Raw genomic sequence first — 22,070 nt, 5'->3', positions numbered from 1 at the left:
ATAAAAACTGCGCTTGCACAAGGACAGCACCCCCTTTAAGCCGGGAGCATCATCTGTCGACTGCCTGCCTTTTCCAAAACCTCTCTCGAAGAATGACGGCTGTCATAGCAGCCAGAAGGGACTTAACCAAATGTTAGGGTCCTGTAAAAAGTGTGATTTCCACTGCTAAAAGCTGTCAAAGTCGTGACTGCTGTTGCTTTTTCTTTTCCATACATTCAGTGCCCATGAGGTGCTTGATTTGTAAATAAATGTTTTCTTTGCCATTACTGTCTTCTAATATATTTCTGACACCTATTGTTCACATAGGACACACAATTATAATTAATTTGAGAGTTGCCACAGTGCTGCTTGAGATTAAAAGAAACATTTTGAACTTGCGCAAATAGCCTACGTGGGTATTTTTCTGAATTTTTTTTCTCCTATGTTTTCATAATCGAAGCAATCATCCTATGATATAGCATTCTTTGAGACCAGCACATGTTTTCTGCTTGGGGTTCATTGTCCAACGGTTAAGGTGCCTGTGATAGCAGGGTGATGACAGGCAAAAAAAAGAAGGAAACAATACCATGCATGCCATGAAGCTAAGCTTGGCTCGCACGTGTGGGCTTGACTTTCAATAATAGCAAGCAGCATAAATAGCTGTGGCGATGGCAACACGAGTTGTGCTTCGGCAGCGGCTTGGCAAAGCAAGTAGTCTGCAAACTGTGGCCAAATGTATCACAGTGGGACATGCATTGTCGCACCCATCACCTGAACTAAGCCTGCCCAGCAGATTACGTTGATTTTACCATTGGCCACATGCTCTGCTATTTGCATTGCAATTGTCTATGATAGTATGTACTATCATTCTCAATATGAGTTGCAACATGGTGCCATTTGTACAAGGGGCTCTAAGGCAGCACAAGTTTCTAATGTCAGCAGCACTGACATTAGAAACTTGATGAACTAAATACCAATGATTGAAACAATATGTAATTCACCTCATTTTCATATGGCGGTACCACCGTGTAGTCTCAGAGCCTCTTGTACCGCAGGCACCATGTTGCAACTTCTATTGAGCACTGTTGTGCCATGTGTCATCACCATCATCATCCCTTCCACACCACGACATAACAAGCCTGATAGTACATGCTAGCCTAGCCTGTGGCATTGCTGGTGCAGTAAAACATTGACAGGAGAAAATACAGGTCACTTTCTGGAGACAGTAAGCATGGGATAAAAGGATGTGCTTCTAAAGCTTTGTTCTCTGTTGCATGCAGTGATGTCACACCTACATGAGCAGTTCCCTGCCGTGTCCCAGACGTTGCTCAACATGGCCCTGGAGAGCAGCCAGTACAATGAAGACAGGGCCAAGCAGTTCCTCCAGGCCATGACTCCGCAGGACAGGTGGCAATTTTTTGAAGCATTACAAGTTGATGGTTCCAGCTTCAACCATTGGTGGTTGAAGCTGGAATACATTGTTGCACTGTTCAACTGTGATTTATGTGTATAAGGGTTAGTAATTTGGGAAGTTGTAAAATAAAGCTGTAGATTATGGTCAAGGGACAGAGGGTCATAACATTGTGCAAAGAACATGAGAGAAGTTAACAATCATTCTCAAGATTCCAAGTTTAATTACAGTTTATGGCAGAGATCTGTATAATAAAACCTTTACTTCAGCTGAGCAGAAGATAGAGTAGGTAAGCCAGTGGGTAAGTAGAAAAGAGTATTCTGAATGGGAAATGCTGCATTTACGAATGATTTAAGACCCAATCTGCCAAAACCTATTAAAAATGTCAAAATGTCTGTGCCATTTGACAGTCAAAGCTTTTAAACCATGTCCTGTGCATTCCAATCGAGCATCACAACCATATGAACCTGTCCAAACCAACTCACTCACTGTGAATACAAAGGTAAACCATTTTGAGTTGTCTCAGAGGCAAGTTAGAGGCAATTCAGAAGTGAGGCACTTGAAGCTGCAACTGAAAATCTGGAATTCTGTTGAATTTCATTGGGTGGGTGGGATTTGGTGGAACCGGGAGTTTATCAGCAGTAAAACATCTTGCGTCAAGGATACAAGATGTGCAAGACCTGCTCTGATACCACTATAAACCCGCAAGTAACTTTAGGGTGCCCTGAATTTTAAACCACAGAGGTGGTCTGGAGCATTCATTTGAAGTTCCCCATATTTTGTTATAATGGAACTCCAATGGACGCCACAATTCATTGAGACATGCTTTGATAATGATGCCCCTTTGTCAAAAAAGTGTCTCTATTTACAATAAATGTTTCTTTTCTTCTTTCTTCTTTTTTGACAACTCGCAGTATGCATGCTTTTGTTAATAGTTTTTAGCACAAAGAAATGCACGACACAAGAGAAAGAATTCAGGACACAGCGCTACTGACAACTGATGATTTATTGCACTTGGTCACAGTGTATATAGCACCATACAATAAAGACGGAAAGGGAGTGTAATGTCAGCACAGCATCACAGATCGTCTAACAGCATATCAAGCCATCGCTACCATGACAAGAACATTATCTCCTTTTCTGAAAACGCGACAGATGGGCAGCTCGCGCACTCTTTGTTTCCGTTCATTTCAAACTCCTGTACAATTTCCCTTGTCACTTGATCAGAATGTCTGGCCATCACTCTAGTCTTTTTGACCAAAGGTTTGCAGCCACAGCGCATGCAGTGTGCAGTAAGATGACCGGTTACTTCCACTTTGTCAACATTGTTTGAGTGCTCTTGTAGACGATCGTTAAGACATCTGCCAGTTTGTCCCAAATATTCCTTCTCGAATGACAATGTAATGCAGTAAACTACGCCTTCCACACATGGGATAACAAACGGATCGTGATGATTTGTATCACAAGCATTGTGTTTCTGCTTGGGATTATTAACTTTCGCGCACAAGCTGGGTGGAAAAAACAATGTCCACTCCCACTCTTTCTGCAATCTTCTTCAGATTGTGGCCGACTTTGTGTAGATACGGCACCACGACTATCACTTTTGCTTTTTCTTAACATGCTACCAGCCACCGCAGTCAGCAACTGCAAAGGGTAGCCAGCTTTGCAAAGTCGCGAAACCTAGTTATCAAAACTTTCTTGCAAAGGATGCTGGCAAGATTTCAAAAGAGCATTTTTTAAACACAGGTTGATGATGCCCATCTTAACTAGTTTCGAGTGTGCTGATGCATATGTATGCGTATGTATACGCATCAGCACACTAGAATACACATGCAGCTCAGTTGAGCACCTGCATCAGAAATGAAAAAGTGCAAGTTACTAACTAGGCTCTTGACGCATGCTTCCTTCCTTGCTCCTGCCATTGGTAGCAGGCACAAGTGAAACATGAGATTTTGCAAGTGACACGAACAAATGTTATTACATTACAGTCGTGAATCAAACAGTTTGCCTTTGATGTGTATCTTTTCAATGAACAGAATGTAGTATGCATTTTTTCGCTGACAGTGCTTTGTGGCTGGTTTGCAAGAGTGCATTAAACAGGAGTTATTGTTACATCATAGAGGCATGGCCGTGATTTTATTTTACTTGGGAGTGTGGAGTTTGGGCCTTCCACCTACACCCTTTATATACATAAGTATGACAGCCTGGGACTGTCAGGAAGTAAAGAAGGAAATCTGAAGCCCCCCCTCCCCCCTTTACCCATGGCAGGGCATCATACTAAACGAAATGTGCATTTGTTTATGGACTGAAAATGGTTATCTCATGAAATTCTGTTGCAGGAAGGCAGTATCTATAAATTATGCATAAAACAATTTAGGAAAACTTTGGAAAACTCACTAATTCTCCCTTTTTTCAGACTAACTGTCCCACAGTGGAATTTTGAGATTTTTCATGCTGACAATAGCATCAATTATATATCACAAAATGAGTGGAAAAATAACAAAATGTGTTTATTGAATTTAATTTTATACTGCAGCATAGTCAATGTGCTAATTTGTGACAGCCGTAAGGTTGCTGTTCAGTTCCCAAGTGATGTAGACGGTATTTCAACTCAATTTATGTGATGTTTTGCAATTGAGTTGCGGTGATCATAGTTGGCATGTCTTGTTGCCATGGCTGCTGATTTATGGAAGATATCAGTAATTTGGCATTTGTTTATCTAGCATTGCTGAATTTTTTAAAATCAAGGCACAAAATAGTTATAAATTGTAATTTGAGAGCAACATACTATGTCTATATGCATCAACAGCAGGAACAAAGAAGTTGAAATGCAATGACAACAGATGAGTCTTCTTGCTGATATCACCAAGTGCCATTCACAGCACTGCCATCGGTCATGCACAAGGCCAATAGTTTGCAGTTTCCTGGTTCTCGCCGGAAAAATGATTATGTATTGCTTAATTTGTTTTAAGTGGATGTGTAGCTTCTATATTATTGCAACTGCACACTGAGTATGAAGTGCAATTGAAAAGTTACCAGAGTATGGGCACATAACACGTACCTTTTCTGCTCTGGTGCAGCCGTCCACTCCTTGGTTCTGAGGGCATACAGCCGGGAGTGTTGGTCAAGAGCACTCCCCCCGTCCCGCCACGAAGCCGCCATGCCTCCCCAGCCCAGACTGATGGCCTGACCCTTGTCACCAAATCTGCACCGTCCACTAAGGGTCAGCTTATTCATACAGTCTATACTCCATCCTACAAGTGCTCTTGACATGCTTGTACAGATTGCTCTGCATGCTTAGTCACGGCTCTGGGAGCACACTGAGCACATCGCATGGGTACAGCTAGAAATGCGTCCAGGACAAAAAAATGCAGATGTCATTACAGTTGAACCTCATTATCACAAAATTAGTTGTAATAAAATATTTGTTTAAACGAACAAAACAAAATTCCCCCTGCAAAACCTCATAGAAGTCCATGCATTTGTTACTTCATTTTAATGACTCAGAACTTTCTAATCAATGGATATAACAGCCCATTTTTCCTTAAGCAAAAAGCAGCTGGCTATTTCAGGCCATGTACTGTTTGAAACAGTGTTGGATGCTGCCATGCATGGTAAAGGTCCCATGTGTTTGCCTGGCAAAGGGCCGAATAGGCCCCTCCATGATGGTGAACATAGCATTGCACCTGATGCCATTGTCTTCTGTGCTGCACCCAGGTCAGATGTGCCTGCTACGCAAAGGGCACTATGCACAAAGCTTCCTACATGCATTGCTTGCCATGTATGTACTGGTCAATGGGATGTATATTAACACATTGCCTGAAGGTGAACACTTCAGCAGTGTCTCATTGCCTAAAAAGATGGACACAATTTGGAGATGATCAATATGAAGGATCAGCAACACAACTGCAACTTGCTTTGATTAGGTCTTTTAGAGCATATGACAATGTAGGCGTCAAGGGTAGCAAAGCAATGTGCACTTGCCAATATGATTTACATGTGATAAACATGCAGGCTGTCATTAGCCAACTGTGGAGCTAGTTCAGTGCACATAAGAGTTGTTTCAACAACATGGCCATGGCAGAAAATGCTTTTTTCATTTGATGCATATGTGACAAACAGCAGCTGGGCTGTAAATTTTATTAATTTATTCATGTTTCCTCTTCTGATGCAGTGAAAAATATCAGCTTTGTTTTCAAAGATAGCATGGGCCACCGAGTTGCCTAAAGGAACTCATTTGTGCAGAAAAAGCGGTTTTCTTGCAATTTACATTTTGTTAAGCTAGCGGCCAGAGAGCTTATACAGCCTTGCATAGGTTTCCGCTCGCATTCATCGAACTTCTCCGATTCTCCAAACAGCTGTTCAGTGCAAACATTTTATGGTCATATGCAAGCGTTTCGTTTTCTGCCGTGCTCCAACTTCATAATAATGACGTTCACTTTCTACATGTTAAAGGGACATTAAAGGGAAATACTGGATGGCGCTATACTGGTACTTGGCTCATGCGGAACTCTCTCTGCATTTATTCAGTAGAAAAATATCGCTTTTAGTGAAAAAGAAGTGGAGCTTATGCTTCCCGATATTGGCTTTTGCGCCTAAAATGATGGCACTGATGTCAACAGTGTATTGCCATGGTTTTCACGATATCATTATGTATTTAGATCTTTCTTCTGCAAGAAAGCTCTGCAAAAATTTTACTAGTGCTTTCATTTACATTAAAATGCTGCATAATTTTTTTCTTATTAACTATTTGCAGTCTGAAACTTCACCCACTTTGATGGCATCCCATCCAACCATACTGCAGATTCCAGTGTTGCAAATATACATTATATGTACCCAAACATGTAAGAACGTACATGCAATCGAACCTCGATATAACAAACACAGATTTAATGATTTATCAGATATAACAAAGTAAATATAAAATCTGGTTGGTTATGTTTCTTTTAAATGAGTGTTCTATTGCTCAAAACTGAAAATGCAAGCTACAAATTAATATCAGTCACAGCAAAGTGAATGTTTGTTTGCTTGCAGCCTAATACAGTATAGACCACTTATAACGTAACTGCGTATGGTGCAGGACCGGATATAGTTCGGTCTTTTCAGACTTCCGTTAATTTTCCCATAGCACTCCATGTATACGCATAGCACTTACAGTGCAGCTGCGAGAGACGAAATACCAGTTATAATGCGGCTTCCGCGGGAAAATCTCACCGACAAGGGCGGTAGCGAGCACACTTCTCAACAAGGTGCATCCACCGATGGGAGAGGAGATCAACGAGGGCGATGCGGAGGAGGAGCATGAGACGTGGAGCATGAGTCCAAAGGCGATAAAATAGTCACCGTGCACCGTATGTGGGAGTGAAAGCGCACGGGGGACGTGCACCTTCACGGAGAGTGAACGCACAGCGGAGAGCAAACGCGACTTCCATCGCGCGAAAGGCCGTGGGGGTATGGGAGGGAGGGGGGGCGACGCTGTGCTGCAGTACCAAATGTGTATCTTGCAACAGGGCACAAGGGGAACTGGCGATGCAATCTCTCCCACGCGAAAGGAGCAAAGCGGGAACGCAGCGCGGGAGGGAGTGACCAGGGGGGGGGCAGCTTCTACTCTGCCAACAAATACGTTCATGCCTGTGCCGGCTGTCGGTGTTGTCGCACGCACCGTATCTTGAAAGTGATCTCCACATGGCTCTGACCTTTGTATGCGCTGTGCTTACGCCGCTCAGTTTCCGTTGAAGCGATAGACCGCACGAAGCCTCCACGCCCGCGTTTTGACAGTGGTCTTCTGCGGTCATCGAGTCTATTCATGTTTGCTTGTGCACGTTGACACCACGCTTGTTAATTCAGTTAGTAAGCGAATGTGTCAAGTTTATGCGGCCGATAAAGCTACTATCCCTACTCCTTATAGCTCTCTACTAATTTGCTATCGCAATTGATGCTTCCCCTTTCCGGCGAAACTGAGACTTTTTTTTTATTATTACTTTGTCTGCTTCATGCGAAGATCATGGGTACTTGGACATTAACCTTTCAACGTTCATGAATTTAAATGGATGCAAAACTCCCAGTCGCATGCTTCGATTCTCGGATACGCGGGGCTGCTTGGTCTACATGTCTTGCATACGTGCAGGGCTTGAAAATCGTTGTTTTGGTTATAGTGCGGTACCGCTTAAAGTGCAGGTATTCACGACTCCGGCAACTTACGTTATAAGTGGTCTACACTGTATATTTATTCTGGTAGCAAAAATGACAAATAATTAACTCGGCAAGAGCAAGTTTAAATGGCACATTCTGGGAGTGCATGCATGTTTTGGTCAACAGCTTGGCTAGCGTGCATCCCACAAGCCAACGTGCTGATCCCATGTTATCCCACTGATCGCACAGTTGCGTGTTAACAATGGTGCAAACCACATTTGTAATTGAGCAGTGTTCACATGACATCTATCGTAAAAGCCTATGGGCCATGAAAATCAACAGATGACTTTTTGCTGGCCTTTTGAAGGCATCATGCTTGCACTTTCACATAGATCCTAGTGCAATTTTTTTCTTTTTTCTTTCTTTTTTGTTTTGCACATATCAGTATGTTCACTATAACGAATATCAGATATAACAAAAGTACTTTTGCATTTGATATGACTTCGTTATAACAAGGTTCGAGTGCATTTCCAGTTTCCTTGCATTGTTGGGTTCTTTAGCAATGTGTAATTCTTCTCAAAGCATGAAAAAGGACCTCTTTTCTCCACATTGTGTTTGTTATCAAAGGCACAAACAACTTCTTTTCGCTAAAATCTATCATGAAAAGTCTATAAGTTATCCAGAGGAAGAACACATTGTTTTCCTCTTCCATAAAGCAGCCCTAAATTTCCACAATTCCCTTGAGCCTTCTACATGATATGCATGGTAAAAAGGCTGCCATTATCAACCTAGGCACCAAACACAATGCATGTCATTAAGCGCACCGCTTGAGTATTGTACTGCCCTGTCAATAAAGAAAACATTGTGAACATGTGTTATAAAAATTCACAAGAGACTGCAGCACAAACATAGTGAAATAAATAGGAATTCCACTTGAAAGTCAGTGCTCCTATTTTGTTTCTCATAATTTGTCCCATTGTGTATTTTTGTGCTGAAGTGTTGAAAACATTGTCTTAATCCATCACAACTCAAAGAATTAATTCTGCTTCAGTTTGTTCATGCCAGCCATATTTGCCTGGTGGCATGTTGCTATATTCTGATATTGCGAGAGAAATATACAGCAGCCAGCTGTTACGTACACAGCTTTCCGCATATGATTGCCGACTCTGTCTGTTCACTGTAGTACTGATAACATGTCATATGCCACAATACTTAAATACTGTAGCATAACCTAAATCTTTTTCTGCTGTTATCCAAAATGAAGTTCATGCTGCTGTTTCACTCAGTTTAGATAGTGTTGCCTATGCACATTCAGGTTTGCCTGCATGTGACACTGTTGTCAAGGCAGTACTATCCAAAGTGAACTGGCTCACCTAACTCTTCTGTCTCTTTCAGAAGGGTCCTCCAAAGAAGAAACCCATCTGATAACTGTCAGGTAATTTCTTTCCTTTTTTTTTTTTTTTCCATTTAAACTGGGACATGATGCCAGAAGTCACGAGTTCTGGCCAAAAAGCACATTTCCAGGTTTTTGCTATTTTGGGTTTCTAACGAAATTTTAGTTACCTAACAATGTGATTAGTATATCAAGGTTATGTTAACAACCTTTATTCTTTTGAATACTCTGGAAAGTAATACTTTGTGGAAAGCAATACGGTGTTCATCAATGAGCCATTGTCACTTGTGTGGTCTGAGTGCGAGCAACCACTATTTTATAACTGCACTTGTGAAGCCTAATGTCTACCACTGTTAGAAAGGGAGTGTTGTGTCATGATTTGCCGGAAAACCAGCATTTTGAGTACTTTAAGAAGCATGTAGAGGCTGATAGAAGACCAGGCCACATAAAAATGCTGAGAGGACTAGGGCACTGATGCAGTGGCGCAACTATTGGGGGGGGGGGGGGGGGGGGTCGGGGGTTCTAACCCCCCCCCTTGAGGCCGAGCCCCCCCCCCCGCCCCCACACCACGCGTCCAGCCCCACCAGTCCAACGTGCACCTTCAGTGCTCTGTTCACATTGTCATTATAATTCAGGAGGTGGCTTGAGGCCTAATTTTCCTGATTAACAAAAACACTCTATCATTGTCTTGTATTTATTCATTCACTTTTAAATTACTTTGAGTAAAACGCTGAAGAGATAAACATCGTCATCATCCTTGGTGTCATTATTATTATAAGCATTAGGCATTTTTTTTGCTGTTGTATTCCTCTGGGTAAAGCAAGGAAATTGCATATTATGCAAAGTGCTTGCTCCCCCCCCCCAAAAAAAAAAAAAAAAATGAACCACCCCCTGACAGACATTCCTGGGTGCGCTACTGCACTGATGCATACCTGCCATGTTGCCCAGTTTACCTGTGCAATACTCAAAACTTCCACCTTCTGTACAGCTGTATGGCTGAGGTTAAAACCTTGTAGAAGGCATATGAAACTTTCCCTTGCTCTGGCCACATAGAAGTAAAGGTCCAATTGGTTAGCTGAAGCCTATTATAATTGCCACAATATTTCAGTGCTACTGTATGGCATACCACGGCTACTGTGGCTAGTCTCTGCAGCATGGCTAACAGAATTCTAGTACATCATTCAGCTGGGGCTCTGACTCGTGCTGTTGTGCCATGAGCATCATGGCTGTGAAATAACCCAGAGCCTTGTTCTCAATTGCTAACATTCAGAGATACTTTCAGTTTTACATCACATGATGTGCAACACACTGCCTCACTGGAATGACCGGCATCTTGTCCACTGTAACAGGGGATTAAGGAACTTTTGAGCCGTTTTGCGGCATTTCTTCCTGGCCTCTTTCATGTTTATCAGAAATTAATAAATGAAGTGAAATGAAATGGTTCAGCCAGTCAACACACAGTAAAAGCAATATTCCAGAAAATGAACGATCAAGAATAGAGATTTGGCTGTCAGCAGTGGGACACTGTATGTGACCCAGCTAGCACACTTTGGTTATGCTCTTTCTCCATCACTGCATTTTACTTTTGTTTTACATGGAAATACATGTTAGAATTTCAATGCATCCTGGAGTCAAAGAAACCCTGGAACTTTGCATTCTGCACAGCTTTTTTGTGCTGCGCTGCACTATCACTTCATTACAGACCTGCGCCTTTCTTCCACACGTCTGCATTGTCAGATTGGCATTGTCACATATGACTTTGTCGCTTGGCATATTTTGAAATGTAGCATAAGCTTAAAATCTTGCATTAATTATATTCAGAGCATCAGTCTGAATATGTGATGTGGTTTCTTAGGCTGGCAGCTATGAAAAAATTCATGAGCCATTCCACTCTGTGAAGGTGGATGACCAGCGAAGCTGTTTAACGCACGACACAGATGTGACACAGAATTTTGAACAAAGGTACGAACATAGTATTTATTGTGCTGATCAGTGGGCATCCTGACGATAGGTACGCATACACATTCGCATATCACCTCTGTTATTAAATCTGTCCGTCACGTAAGACAATCAATGGCTCATACCCCCTTAAAGGGATACAGACACAAAAGGTGGCGGGTGGTTTTTTGAGTTGGAACAAAAGTTGGAACTGTTGAAAACGATGAATACAACAAGCTGCTTTGAAAAAAAGAACAAGAAACATCTTTCTTTTTTGTGATTTTCTGTTGCATCTTGCCTCCAAGCGGCCGCCAGCAGAAGCTGTAATTTGACGTCATAACACCCACCCGCGCGCGCACGGCCAAGGTCGGCCACAGCTGTCGCAGAGTTTTTGGAGGTGTCGGTCCCTTGCAGCATTTGTTTAGCCCCTTTTGGCGATCTTCGCACGTGGTCCATCTGAAACATTATCCCTGTCGGCACTCCACGCAGATGGTGCATCTTACATGCGCCTTCGCGCAGTCGTCATTCAGTATTGATGCGTTTGTTGCGGCGAAAGGAAATGCCCAGATATTGCTGTTATAACAGCATCGTCGGTCGTGACACGCCTTCGCACACATTTCCCAGAGACTGAGAAGGTGCGTAAACTTTGGATACCTGCCTGTCAGCCATCACGCCCAGCCTGGAGACCTCTAAAAAATGACTTCATTTGCGCGGACCACTTCGTCGACGATGATATTGTGACCAGCCCGGCTGTGCTGAAAAGCCTCGGCATGCCGCTCAAAAGGCAATGCCTAAAGCCTAACGCTGTGCCATCGGTCTTCTCACGAAAACGCAAGGCAGAAATGATCAGCGGCGTGTTTGAAAAGAGGAGGCGAAAAGATGTCATTACTGTTTTCGTTCGCTTGCAGCCTTCTTGAGCAGTGCGAGAGCGAGGCTGGGGCGATATGCCCGAGGCTGGGCACGAAGGCAGTAAGGTCTTTAAAAATGTTGGCAAAGCATAGTAAAACAATACAAGGCTAGTGGGGCAGACACACACAGCTCTGCTTCTCCACACGCAGAAAAACTGGGGAGAACGCCAGACAGGTGCTGCCATCTGTTGGGCGGCTGGCGAAGTGGCCGTGAGAGTCTCGGAGGTCACAGCTTACGCCAGCGGCTCACGCCAACGGCATAAACTACTATTCAGTTATCCACGCAGTGCTGAAGTACCCCGCGGGCCGCAGCTGCCTCGCCTGCGTGTGCTTTTGAAAAAGCAAGCTTACAGAGGAAATTACAAATAATTCTTGCACAAGTGTCTGGTGCAGAGCGAAATATTTGCGCTACGGTTCGTGAAAACTTGACTGGCACTTCCACGGCCGCCTGCTCTTCTTCGTTGCTTGACGCGGAAGCCTCGTAACTGTAAGCGCTAATATTTCTTGCCATGTTGGAATGGTCCTCATCTTCAGATGTGTACTCATCGCTGGTAGAGACACCAGAACTCGAATCCATGCTCACGATGGTGGCATCGGCGCACTTTGAATGACCGCGGCCGGCCGGCTGGCTATCCGACGAGGATGTCGTGATGTCACGCATTATAACTCTCGCGGGTCGGGCGGTGAGGCGCGCGCTCACAAAAACGCCAAAAATAAGCTAAGTGACTACTTCTTTTCGGTGTAATCACACACTGGGGATTCATTTTCAGCATTTTCGTAAAATTTTCTGATTTTGTGTCCGTATCCCTTTAAGCAATGGCTCATACCCCATAAACACGGTCTCCCAATTACGATGACAGTAGAGAAGTGAAATTCTACGCTGGAATAATGAGCGGCAACGGAGCCAGCTGTGTAAGAAGACGGCGACAACGAGCGTGCGAGCAGTGGCACGAGCACATTTGCGCGGTTACGCCGAGGGGTGCCAACAAGCCAGCTTTGTAAGAAGACGATGACGCTGGAGCCATTGCTGATGATGATAGTTTTTCCGCATGGACGCCACAAAACCCCATCTCCTAGCCATAGACAGCTTCGCTGTAAAACGAAAAACACATTATATTGATGCAAATACGGTGTGACTTGTTATGTTGTGCTAACACACAAGGCATTTAGTCTCAAGGCATGTCGCTCGAGGTATATCACTCAAAAGATCAATCATTCACGGTATTAGCCACTCAAGCAAAAAAACAAAACAAATTATAAAGAAAAGATAAATTGTCTGTCTAAAAGTTAACCAAGTTAGTGAGAAGTGAAAAGTGATTACACAGAATCCTAGATAGAGTAAACATTCAGCAATACATGTTTAATGAATGAAAGCTTGCTATGTTTGTTATGACATTTTGACATACTTTACTCTCCCTGTACACTCTAACCTCGTTATAATAAAGTTTAAGGGGGAGCTGAAATTACTTCGTTGTGTTGTATCCATTTGTTATATCCATTATTGCCATTTACTGCAATATATGCCCAATGGGGTGCACAATTGTAAACATGGAAATAAGATGGCATTGCTGTTCACGGAACCTCTACAGGGTCACGCATGCGATGAAATTTGAATAAAACAACAAAAGAATCTTCAGCATGTGCAACACGCGACTTATCACCTGACGCGGCAGTCTTTAGATTGCTGGATTTTCATTGCGATAGTCTTTTACGTCTGCTTTCCACTTGGCTCATCGCGGTCGAGCACCACGTGGCACACAACACAGCGCTACGCTGTGTGGTCGAGGAAGCAAGCAAACTTCGGTGGCTTGTCTTGGCCGGCTCGTGGCGTCCGAGATTGCAACGATGCCAATGCAATCTCGGAGGCCACAGCCAGCTGCCAGTGCGCGCGGCGCGAGGGAGAAGGGAGAGGGAGAAGGGAATGCATGGCCTGGTCGTGACCCCCGAGATTGCGCTGGAGAGATCTCTGAGGCCAGGCTCAGCTGAGGCTTCCTGTGTGGCGCACCGTAGAGAAAGTGAAAAGTGAATGCACTAATCTGTCGCACCGGGGCGCATAGTCATGCACCATGGTGCGGCTAGCACAGTGAAACACATGCGAGAGAGAGAGGTCAGTGGAGAAGTGCGATAGTGAGCTGCTGCTTGTGCACAGGTGCGCAGCTACGCGCGGTGGTGAGACAGACCAGTGCTGCTCACCAACATATTGACGTGGGAACATGGGAGTTTTGAACTGCCACGACGAATGAGTGCTGAACCCTGCAGAAAGTTATGCACTCAGCATGCAACGGTCGGGTATTTTTTGTTTTGCAGACGAATTTAGTTTGTTATGCTCACTGGCAGGACAATTGCCCTTTGTTAAAAGGAGGTTTTAAAGACAGATCTCTATGGGGATTTCAAAGGGAATGCAATTTACTTCGTTATATTCATTATTTTGTTATATCCCGTTCCGTTATAATGAATTTCAAGTGTAGATGAAAACAAGGCTGTGGAAAGAACACTTCTGCATACTGCATAGCAGTGTTCAAACAACCACTTGCTTCTCCGGTATTGCACAGTGCTCCTACACTGCATTTTGCAAAGTTTCGTGCTCTCTTTTGCTCACTGATTCACCATCATTGTGAATGAGATACCAACACAATAACACCCACTGATGGGAAAAGGTTATGTTCTCTTGTCCTATCTAACTAAGATTGTTTTTGGATTATGTTAATTCACTCAACATCCCCACACTATTGACGTTTGGTATAAGATATGTAGATCAATAGGTAGTAATCTCATTATGACGTGTTATAAATGATTGTGTTTTTTTGCAAGCAGAATTACATGTGGTGCAAAATTTGCAGTTGCATTTCACCGCATACATACTCAGGATTTAGTCAAACCCCAATCGAGCCACACTCTTCATTATGAAATAGAGTAGGAGGACTCCTCATTTTTTATCTAGAGGCTGTTAGTGTTTGCATCCATCTCCTTATATCATATAGTCCAAGAATACATTGCCTTGTGAAAAAAGGTTCTCAATGCCCAAGAATGACCTTCCTTATTGTGATTACAAGATAGTTCATCAGCACATGTTGACCTTGTTCGCCTCTTGTGTGTGACAATATATATGAATTAACTGTGAAAGTTTTCTATGCCTCTATATTTACAATATGTTCATCTGGTGCAATTTTATTGCAGTGACAAGGCTACATCCCCACCTCCTAAATCCATAACTGAACGAGCATTTAGGCCCAAGTTTCTTCGAAAGTTGTTCAAGTGAGTTTTTTTTTATCATTTACAATCTGTAACAATGAAAAATTCTTATTACCTTGTTTTTTTAAGGGGTATTATATTTACTCACATACCAATGCACTTGCAAATAAACGCAGCCCCAACTTTTCTCTTAAAAATTGGGATTTCTTTCTCTATTGTATTAGTCATATCCCCAACTTTGGTCTCGTACACTTCTGCGAACAAATGGCCATGCCATAGTTTCTTGGTTCACTTGCTCCGGCTTATGATGATAGCACATGCTACCGAGAGCCATCTCTCGGCAAAAAAATGAATGCTCTCTGTCGTGATGCCAGTGCAACAGCCAATCAAAACAATTTGCGCAGCTAGAGGAAAGTGAACCAGTGAGCCGTACATTAGCCATATTTTTTAAAGCAAAGCTTTCGTTGCTTACCTCTCCGCGATTTGGCATGTCGTGGTGATGGTGGTTGTGATGGTTATTGTTTGCTATCTCGCCGAGTAAAAGCTGTCGCTATGGAGGATAGGATCACTTTAGTAAAGTTTCATGTGACTCGGCACTAAACACATTGGCATATACGGCCAACAGTGTTTCTGGTGCTATGGCAAGCTCGCTATCTTCACACAGTGTCAGGAATGCTTTCAGCCATCTACTTCAATGTGTATGCTACAGAGTCACACGAAATCTTGTGAAAGTGATAGATCACAGAAAGTGATCACTTGAGAATATTTCCCACGAATGAAACTTACTTTTGCTGTGTGGCTGATGACTGTTATGGAATGCATTCGTCACAAAAATTCGCTGTGCGTTTTTCTTATTATGATGCACCATTTTGTCTTACCAGCTAATTAAAGCTCCGCTTACACCAATTCCCACAGTGTGTGGAATCTGCATGATTATTTTTTCTACTTTGAAGGCAGCTGTTCCATGACAGCGTTATCTGTTGCTCGCTTTTGTGCCTGTCTTACGTTTTGCTGTGGGCGATGGGCGGTAATTCCAGTCATATGGTCAGTTTTGAGTCAAAGGCCATGGAGTATGTGGTGGAGCAGGGGAATCGTGCTGCTGGAAGGCATTTTGATGTTGCCGGAGTCTGCGTGTACTACTGGCAGAAGCAGTACGGCATGCTGCTTGCTATAAATTGGACGTGTCTCGCTTTCTGGTGGCAGAAAACCATAAAGCTGTCACTGCAAATAGTGAACATGTGTATTTACTGCAAAGCTAAATTATCTAACAAATTTTTTTAGTCATTACCATCTCACTTTTTAATTTCTGCTGTTTTGAAAAAGTTCCCATTAACTTTACCCTGCATAATGAATGCACTGCCCACATCCCATATATACAGTATTATTGTGGTCTTTGTTTGAAATTTAGAAGATTAAAGTTTACTCAGGAATAAACTACTATAGGTCTGCACTTTGAAATGAGTGCATATGCTAGCTCATAAGCCTACTTTATCACATATTAAGTTGAAAATGAAGTGCACATATGTTTAAAGGGATGTTCATTTAAAGTTCATAATGCAGTAACCCCCCCTCCCCCTCCCGTTAACTCGAAGCTGTAAATACCGGGGAAAATTTCGAGATAAGCGGAGCTTCGAGATAAGTGAAGTCACAAAAATAGAAGCCCTCTGGCTGTGCATAGACACCATAGAGCCTTTCCAAAGTACCACTATACTCTGTGGCAATGAAGGGAAAGCTATGGGGCGGAGCTTCTACACCTAGGTGGCAGCTCTTTTGGTTTCTCGGAACAGACGTTGAATTTATGTAGCTTCCACGTGCAACAGTTTGATAATTGCCCAGATGTGGAAGGTAAAAGCTGCAAAATAAGTCACTTGTAACGCTCAATGGTGTACTTTGTCTTATTAATGTGTTGTAAATAAGGTGTTCATGTTTTCTATTCCCCAGCTTAAACTAACGCGAAAGAAAGTGCAGGACTTTTTTTAGGAAACACACTCGCTTGTGGGCACTTTGCCTCTGTGGGCCCGTAGCTTTCTCTCTATGGCTTTCCCTTCATTGCAACAGAAAGTTGTCCGCAAATATTTTCGGTCACTATCTTGTGCATTGGCACCGCTCGCGCCCAGCAAGTGTGCGCGAGTGGCGATAGAAAGAAAGAAAGAAAGAAGAAGGAAGGGGGAAAGATAAGCGGAGCACGCAGCCCGGCGCAGTGTCTGGCTTGGCTAGTGAGCTGCCACAGGGTAAAAAGTGAGTGCTTGTGATGCTGCTGACACTGCCTCATTGCCTTTTTACTGCTATTTTCGGAGTTGAGATTTCGAGATATCCGGAGCCCTGCGCAAAAACTTATCGAGATAAGAGGTGAAAAACACATGGGTTTCAAACCCATATTTCGAGATATCAGAGTTCAAGTTAACGAGGGTTTACAGTATTGTGTAAAAGGACATAAATTAGGCAACTAGAGTTTGAAGGAAGCGAAAACTTCCTTCACACCGTATAATTCCTGCCACCAGTGGCCAAGTAAAGGCAGACTCCCCCTATACTTTTATTGCTTTGTTTTGTTTTAATTAAAGAACCACTCATCTTGGGTGTTAATGTGTTGCTCCACTTAAACAAGTGGTCCACTGTCATTTTGCCTATGCACTGGGTTCGGATAGAAAGAATTAGGAAGAACTTACTAGGCACATAGTGAGAGGAAAATTGGATTATGAGGCAAAATTTTTTAAACTGCTGATGTTGCATACAACTGTCTCCTGTGCAAAGTGTGGCATGTCGTGGGGCCGAGAAATGTCCTTGGGGAACCTTAAGGACCTGTGGATCTTGAGAGATGCTTCTAAGCACACTGTACTAACTCGCATGTGCAGACTTATAAGGAGCTCGTGTTAATAGCTCCAACTGTGTTGAAGAACGTTGTGAAAACTGAATTCAACTGTGGCAAAACAGTATTGCATCTGTAAAACTGCTAACAATTATAATGAACTTATTTGCAATTTGTGCAGGTTCTCTAAAGGTACCAGCACCCATGAAGACCAGATGACGCAACCTTCCAGTCGAATCTGTCCTAAGGGGCCCAATGCTAGTCTTCTTAAAGGGCCAAATGATGGCAACCTCTTGTGAGTAATATAAGAAAGACAACCTCTAGTCTCTTGTTTGAAGTATGTGTTGTGAAAGGATGGATGGAAGGATGGAGCATTGAAGAAACAAGCCACGCAGAGTTTTTATACTGTGATGACAGATGGTGCAGCAGACTTCAGACTGCTTGCTGAGAATTTCCAGCAGCATTTGTACAAGGAAATACGCATACACAAATGACAGTCTATTTTAGCACCTTTCTTTATTGTTGTTACAAAGAGTCCAGTGTATGTACACAGTACAGTGCACGACTTAATTGTTAAATCAAAGTTGTAATGTGACATTGCTTTGATAAATTGCAGTAAAAAGTAGCATGCTCTTAATGGGGTTCATTGGAAACATAAAACTATTGTTATATCACAGATTTCATTAAGTCAAGGTTTTGTTATGTCAAAAGCTCAACTTAGCAGTGATGCATCATTAATATTATGCACCAGAGGCACTTCCCAAGCTGCACCTATGAGGGTGCGTTCAGCCATTTCTTCCATGAGACATATGTATACTTGAGAAAGTTAGTTTACTTTTTATTGTTTTTAGCTGCTTCATTATGGTATTCTTATTAAAACGGGTATTTGTACACAGAATTACAGGAGATTCCTATCGAAACAAACTTCTAAGCTAAATTTTCCGATGAGCTTAACAGGTTTGGTGACTTTTATTTAGATTCCCACGCATGGTTTCATTCTATAGTACATATTTATAAAATGGTACCCATCTGCACAGAATAATTCTTTGGACCCTGCTTTTCACTTTTGACATGGTGAACAGATTTCTAATGATACATTCAGCTGGTTATTTTCGAGCACTCCAGAGGGCTCCTCCGGCGCGGATTCATTCGGCTAGTCGAAATCGAGCACTCTGAACACATTCAGCTGAGTCTTTCAGAGTGCTCGGAGGTGCTCTCATTTTTGACCTGGGAGTGCAACCAAGATCTGGTAATGTTCCAGTCACGTGGCTCCTGCAACTTTCGTTGTTGGTGTGACGTCAGCCATGGCAGCATTTCTCGGTGCCTGCGCGCTTTGTTTGTTTGCAACAGAAGACGTGCTGATGTGTTTCCTATTCCAGTTTACGATTGCTCTGGCAAGCAGCTGCACGTTCGGCTTGGCCATGCTTTCTCTGGCTCCAATGAAGATGGGGCTTTGCATCGTGCAGTCAGAGTCAGAGCACAGTAGAGACCAGCTGAATGTGCCTTAAGGTTCTTTCATATATGTGTTAGAGGTCTTCTGTATTCAAGGTGTCTCATCCAATGTGGACCAACTTTTGAAAATAGCTAATAAGTCTTCTGTGCAGATGAAACCAGTAGTATGTTGTGTACAGAGGGTCTTGCATGTGGCTTCCCCAGCTAGCTACTGTTGGTAGGGGATGCGACTCCCATCTACAGAGCACTTGCAACACTGCAGAAGAGTTTGTTAACACATTGACATAGCGCAGAGAAGGCTCCAGAGTCAGTACATCAGTGGAGATGAGTTTATTGACCCAAACACGCACTATGACACTGCAGTTACAGCTTAGAGGCCAATGTTCTTGCAAGGCTGATCAAGTAGGCACGGCCACTGCACTAGGCTGACTGAACCAGTTCACTGAGCACAGAAGCCGTGGGAGCACAAGTTCCATGTCAAACACATAACAGGTCTGCAGAGTATCTGCCTATGGTGAGGAAGAGCTTGAAAGGCAGTCACTAGGAGATCAATCAGGTCCTGTCCTGATAATGCGTTTTCACAAATTACTGAAACTCAAGAGAGAAAATCACAGTTAGCACAGGAAGAAATCTCCATTATGGTAGCCATGTTCACCACGTTTCCATAACAGCAGCAGTTCTTGGAGGTAAAGCATGGCAAGTGGTCATCAACCCATACAAGCAGGCAGGGGCGTAGCCAGGGGGGGGTGGGGGTTGGGGGATTCAACCCCCCCCCCCCGAAATTTTTTGCGCCCCCCCCCCCCACTTATCCACCCTTTGTCCTCGTCGCGTCGCGCTGACATAATTCAAGAAACTGGTGCTACTATCACAATTTCATTCCTGAGCGCTTCCGTTTGGGTTGGTACTTTACAGCGAATCGTGTCTGCATATGGAAAAAACTGTCACGGTGTTTGTCAAGGCTTTGACACTCTGTGAGGTTTCGGGCGAGAATGTGGCGGCCGCATTCTGAAGCAACAAATGCACAAGAAATGAAGCAAAAAATGTGGCAGCCGCATTTTAGATGAAGGCGAAAATGCTCGAGGCCCGTTTAGATTTAGGTGCACGTTAAAGACCCCAGGTGGTCGAATTTTCCGGTATACATTTCCGCCGCTTCCCTTCAGAATTCAGGTTGCCAATTAGGCCGCGCTCGCGCAGGATCTTAGGCTACGTTCACACTTTGCCTCGAATCTGGCGGAAGCGGCAAAATCTTGCAAAAATCCGCCCGCCTAGGCGGCAAGACAGGCAGAAAAACAGGCAGAAAAACAGGCGGCGAGCCAAATCAGTCTCAGACCGATTTTTTCATCATGGCAAAGCGGAAACGCGGCGGAAAGTTGTTCTGCTCGACTGGAAGCTACACTAGCATGTAAACATCCGGTCGTAAAATTGAACATGACACCAAAAGTGTAGGCTGCAATGCTGATCGACGTGATCAAGAACCAGCCCTTGCTCTACGACAAGAGTGGCACTAAAACGTACTGTCAGCAATACTCGCGATAGTATTCAACGTCGCGACCGGAGGTGCGGCAACGACGCCTTGGCATGGCCCAACTTCTAACACTTTAGCCAAGCCAGGCGAACCCACCACCGCCATTTCCGAGGTGTCCGCGTCTTCCATTTATTCATTGTCCATTTCTAGAAAACAAGTAGGTAGAAGTATAAAAACCATTTCTTCTTCCACTTCCATGGCAGACAATAGTTGGGCAGATTCCTCGTTGGCGCTCCATAATTCGTGCATGTGCACGGTATGTTGCAGAAGTCGTGGGGTGCTTTTCTCGTCGCGACGATAGATTGGGAGCGTAGGGCCGCGATTTTGTAGCGAGGCATTATGACTTATTCTACTCTAGTCTTATCATCCACCGCTCACGGCCGGCGGATCCCATTGATAATGCGAGCGGACCGTCGCTCCGACCACTGACAAAGCGTGATAAGAGCGAAAAGGCATTATTACTTTAAAGGCATCGCTACAAAATACCGAGGCATCACCTTGTCTCCATTTAAAAAGTGCATGATAATTAAAAGTGCATTCCCCAGCCCCATTTGCACACCTTATCAGTGGCGCTCTCAAACACTCTCTGAATGAACTAAACATTCTCCTCCAGTGACCTTGCGGTAGCATAGATTTGATGGGGCATTTTTCGTGGTGTAGCCGTTAAATTCTTTGCAGGGACCGTTTTTGCATCAAGCCTAGTGCCAGGTGCATACCGCTGTCAGTGATAGCAGCTGTCACGTTTTTCAGCATGTGCTTTTGATTTGTCATCACATAAAGCCAATTGAATTGAATCGAATTCTTGGATTTTACATGCCACAACCACAATCTGATTATGAGGCATGTCATAATGGGGGACTCTGGATTAATTTTGACCGCCTGGGGCATTGGGCATTAACATGCCCCAATGCACGGGATACAGGCACTTTCGCATTTCGCCCCCATCAAAATGTGGCTGTCTGCTGGGATTTGATCCCGCGACCTCATACTTAGAAGTGCAACAACACAGCCGCTAAGCCTCCACAGTGGGTATAAAGCCAATCACTGGCATGAATGTACCAGCTCGCCTGCAAGAAAGATTTATGTTGTGTTAACGGAGCCACTTGGCCACATCACAGATAAAATTACTTTGTTTGTGGTTTGGCTGAGAGCAGCACAGCTGAGGTGCAGAAGCGGGCTTCTGCAAGGACCTTTTTTTTTAAATTTCACTGCCATTTTTTAAAACATGGGAATGAAAGTGCATAAAGGTTTAACTAATTACTGTACTGGCTAATGTGCAAGCAGCAGTTACCTTAAAGGTTGTCAAGAGCTCGCCAAGAACAATAAATTCATTT

At 43.6% G+C, this 22,070-nt stretch overlaps 1 protein-coding gene across 1 annotated transcript in view; it reads left to right on the top strand.

Annotated features, from left to right (window-relative positions):
• The window catches only part of LOC119436338 (uncharacterized), a 79,191-nt gene that overhangs the window by 42,370 nt on the left and 14,751 nt on the right, over window positions 1–22,070 (top strand). The window contains exons 13-17 of the mRNA XM_049657038.1: window positions 1,260–1,386; window positions 4,471–4,613; window positions 8,918–8,957; window positions 14,939–15,016; window positions 17,941–18,054. Of these exons, the coding sequence (XP_049512995.1) occupies window positions 1,260–1,386; window positions 4,471–4,613; window positions 8,918–8,957; window positions 14,939–15,016; window positions 17,941–18,054 (502 nt within the window). The remainder of the gene's footprint in view (window positions 1–1,259; window positions 1,387–4,470; window positions 4,614–8,917; window positions 8,958–14,938; window positions 15,017–17,940; window positions 18,055–22,070) is intronic.

This window comes from Dermacentor silvarum, chromosome 1, assembly GCF_013339745.2.
Source record: "Dermacentor silvarum isolate Dsil-2018 chromosome 1, BIME_Dsil_1.4, whole genome shotgun sequence".
Lineage (NCBI taxonomy): Eukaryota > Metazoa > Arthropoda > Arachnida > Ixodida > Ixodidae > Dermacentor > Dermacentor silvarum.
Note: the sequence above shows the minus strand (reverse complement) of the source record. Positions and strands in the feature narration are given on the sequence as shown.